At 53.1% G+C, this 3,894-nt stretch overlaps 1 protein-coding gene across 1 annotated transcript; it reads left to right on the forward strand.

Annotated features, from left to right (window-relative positions):
- Positions 1 to 363: 363 nt before the first annotated feature.
- Positions 364 to 2,098, forward strand: LOC125545251 (ENTH domain-containing protein C794.11c). The gene is made up of 4 exons (XM_048709144.2): positions 364 to 900; positions 1,003 to 1,125; positions 1,230 to 1,391; positions 1,493 to 2,098. Exons 1-4 carry the CDS (start codon positions 794 to 796, stop codon positions 1,869 to 1,871), a joined length of 771 nt encoding a protein of 256 aa, XP_048565101.2. The 5' UTR covers positions 364 to 793; the 3' UTR covers positions 1,872 to 2,098.
- Positions 2,099 to 3,894: the final 1,796 nt, after the last annotated feature.

Below are 3,894 nucleotides of genomic sequence, written 5' to 3' on the forward strand. Positions count from 1 at the left end.
GAAACGTGGCGACGCGTTTGTTCTCATCTCTTCCAAAACGCATCCGTGGCGTCCCCGCTGGCCGCCGCGCTACCACGCGAGTGGCACACCATGTCACGGCGCGACGCATAATATAGGCACCGGGGCCGCCGGCGCACGGCCAACGCGCCACGAGTACCCGGGCCGCATCACGCGACCTCATCCTGCCCGCCCGCCTGCCGACCTCGCACCACGGAATTCAAAATTCAAGCGCGCTGCCGTCCCGTCCAGCCGGTTGACGTTTCGCCACTCGCCCGCCCACTCCACTCGCTGCCCCCCCGAACGGTCCGAAGCCACTAGAAACAAGAAGCCGCGGTGGATCCACGTACGTCCGCCAGCGGATCGCGGATCGCATGGAGCGCATCGCCCTCCCCTTCCCCCTCCAAATAAGCTCGTCCCGTCCAGCGCTCTCACAAATCCATTTTTGCTCCGTGCGTGCGCCCGTCACTGGCGCTCGGAAGAGGAGTGGTTGCGCCCTCGCCCAACGGCTCGCCCGGCCCCGTGCCGCTTGTTGGCTTGCGCCCTTGTGCGGGGTGGAGTGGTTGGCCGCTGGTTTTGTGCCCATCGCCGTTGCCGGCCGGCGCTGGGAGGCGGGCGGACGCACCCACGCGCGGGCGCGCAGCGCAGGATAGTCGCGGGAGTGACGTGACACCACTGCGCGTCGCCTTGTTATATCTATCCACCCTGCACCGGTCCGATCCTCGTCGGCGGCAACGAGCGCGGTCGGGAGGTTCGAGGGTAAGGGGAATTTCGTGCGTGCGTGCGTGAAGCGGCCATGGACGCGCCCTTCTTCCACGAGCTCCGGCGGCAGGCCTCCTCCTACCTCACCGGCAAGATCCGCTCCGCGCGGCTCGCGCTCACCGACGTCACCCCGACGCAGCTGTACGTGACCCCTCGCCGATCGACAATCCGTTCCTGCTCTCCGTTTCTTGGTGCACCGTTGCTCTGCCAAGGTCCTAACAGAGAGAGTGGCCGCCCATGCAGGATGACGGAGGAGGCGACGAACGGGGACGCGTCGCCGCCGAACGCCAAGACGATGAGCCTCATCGCGCGGGAGGCGTTCGAGATCGACGAGTACCTCAGGATCTCCGACATCCTCCACACCAGGTGACCTTCTCCTTCTCCCTCTCCTTCGCCGCACCGGATCGACGCTCTCCTCTTCTCCTCTGCCCGTCGTCTAACTCGGGACACATCGATGGGTCGATCCTCAGGCTGGCGACGTTCGACCGGAGGCAGTGGCGGGAGCCGTACAAGGCGCTGCTGCTGCTGGAGCACCTCCTGATGCACGGCCCCCGCAGCGTGGCCCTGGAGTTCCAGAAGGACCGGGGCGTCATCCAGCAGATGGCCGCCTTCCAGCACATCGACGAGCGAGGGTTCGATCTCGATCTTCTCCTATTCCTACACACGTAATTCATTCTTATTCAGTCCGTTAGGGTGAAAATTTTCTGATGTTCTTCTGGGATTCTCGGCGCAGTTTCAACTGGGGCCTGACGGTGAAGGGCAAGTCGGAGCGGGTGCTGAAGCTGCTGGAGCGGGGCCCGTTCCTGGAGGAGGAGCGGGAGCGGGCGCGCAAGGTGGCGCGCGAGATCAAGGGCTTCGGCAGCTTCAACCTCAGCAGCACCGGCGGCGGCTCGCGCGCGGCGCCGCAGGTGTACGGGCGCAGCCACTCCCGGTACGAGGACCGGCCGTGGAAGGAGGGGGACGGCGAGGGCGAGGACAAGGAGAACCTGGTGTCCCGGCCAGACCCGAGGAGCGTGTGCGAGGAGGCGGTGGAGGAGCTGCACCACCGCCACCCGTTCCACGGCTTCGGGCAGCGGCGGCAGCCGGAGGCGATGCTGCTGCTCAGCCAGTGATCGGGGCTTCAGGAGAGGGATGAGCGCCGTCGCCTCCCCCCTGTACTGTATGTCGGTGTCAGCGTGTGATCTGAATCTGAAGAAGAAGAAGAAGAACAGCGTGTGCGAGGTCAGTGGTTTGCTGACGTTGCTGAATGCTTAGCTAATTTTCTTCATCTCTCGTGTCGTACTTGTACATTCTCTCGACCCCGTTCCTCGAGCAACGTCTGAACTGCGTTCAAAGCGTATCCCTCTGAACTGTGTTCCTGTTGTCTGAATTTGATAGTACATGAATGAACGCGGAACAAGAACTTCTGAACCCAGGACGCAAAGTTCTCAACTTGACAAATGAACAGGTTCCAAGCACGTCATGCAATCTACTACGTACATCTGATTATAATTTACCGTAGAAGATAGGTGGGTGGAACCAAAGATTCTCAGAAGTTCACTGAATATGTACTGCGAATTATGTGCTTCCTTCCAGTTCTAGCAGAGGAAAATCAGGCAAGGCTTACCCCAGCAGAGGAAGATCACAGAACACAGATTCGTGTTCCACGCCAGTTTCTCTGTAGAAACCCCCGGTGTAAAATTTCTTCATCAAAGCCTAGCTTTTGACGCTTTCAGTTTCAGTGCAGACACGCGTAAAAGCCTTCTTCTTTTCTCATGCCAATGGTAGTCATCAGCACATCACATGGTTTACGGCCATGACTCGAATGGATTTCAACCTACTCTTTCCATACAGCTACAGCAATAGTTGCTACACTTGCTAGTACTGGTAAAGGAGAGCGCCAAATGAACCTGCTGCCCAAGAAAATGCATAGCACGGCAAAGATCAATATGCAAAGCAAATGTTCAGCATTACCAACTGTTTGGTAGTACCTTTTTTCACTTTTTGGCTCTGCCAACAAGCTGCCAAATTTCAGTGTTCAAAATACGTGGCTGCATACAAATCAAAATACTTTGGCAATGCCTACTTTATGTTATGTAAGTACAAGTTTCCGACAGTTAAACATAAAAATTATAATGAAAATTAAGCACACACATCCCAAAGTAGTCCAAAAGGCCAGGGCATAGGCGTGAATCCCCGAAAGAAAGCAACATACATACAGCAAAGTAGGAAAGATAATAGAACGAAATGACTGGACATCCATCGTTGCAAAAGAGGTGAAAAGAATGTGCTGCATGGGTTCAGAAACATGTGGTGAAGTGGCACCCCATAAACCATTTACTTTCTTCAGAAAGCAGTCGACAAGTGGATTTTGTGGCCATCAAACACACAGCCCAAGGGATAAGAAAAATCACCGGAATCAGCTGGTAAAAGAAAAATCCACTTGAGTTCTATTATCGTGCTTAATGTTTCATGTTCTACTTTATGTTTCTTGCATTCCGCTGCCCTCACAAAACGAAAAATGTTATTCCTTCATAATTGTACTAAAGCTGCGACATTTAATTTGGATCGGACGGAGTATTTGGTTTCCCTGACGAAGAACATGAAACATTTTATGTCATGTAGTACTACAGATCTTGTTGCAGCTACCCCAAGACGATTCTATTTGATTTCCCAAGTATATAATCATAAAAAGAAACGCAGTACAATAATATGCACATGCTACCGAGTGACCACAAAATAACTTCCACTGCTGTATCAGTCAAGAGTCTCCACTGAGCACTGACACCAAATGTGCCCTACCAGTTTGGATCATCTGAATTTTCTTCATGACTTTTTAATCCATCTAATTATTACTAGCATGTGGTGTGTCTAAGTTATATCCTTTCACATATTTCAAATCCTTAAAAAGCCACAGTAAACAATCCTGGAAAACTATTATGGCTAAGAATACAGAAGCATGTCTAATTTTCCTTGGACTCCAGTCCACTGACAAACAGATTATTTCCTACACTAATGTGATGTCAACTGCTCCGTAATTCTGCGCCACTCGCAAAAAGAACAAGAAAATGCGGCATATATCACTGAAAACGCTGATTTAATCTGTTTTTACATTTTTCGACAAATTATAAAATTCTACAACCACTTGTAGTAACT

The sequence above is a fragment of the Triticum urartu genome, chromosome 3A (genome assembly GCF_056163025.1).
Source record: "Triticum urartu cultivar PI428250 chromosome 3A, HENAU_Tu73, whole genome shotgun sequence".
Taxonomy (NCBI): Eukaryota; Viridiplantae; Streptophyta; class Magnoliopsida; order Poales; family Poaceae; genus Triticum; species Triticum urartu.

Excerpts from the sequence above, each read along its gene's own strand:
- LOC125545251 (XM_048709144.2), top strand. The coding sequence starts at position 794 with ATGGACGCGCCCTTCTTCCACGAGCTCCGGCGGCAGGCCTCCTCCTAC. Across the intron at positions 901-1,002 it reads GACGTCACCCCGACGCAGCT|GATGACGGAGGAGGCGACGA; the intron begins GTACGTGACCCC and ends CCGCCCATGCAG. Across the intron at positions 1,126-1,229 it reads TCCGACATCCTCCACACCAG|GCTGGCGACGTTCGACCGGA; the intron begins GTGACCTTCTCC and ends GTCGATCCTCAG.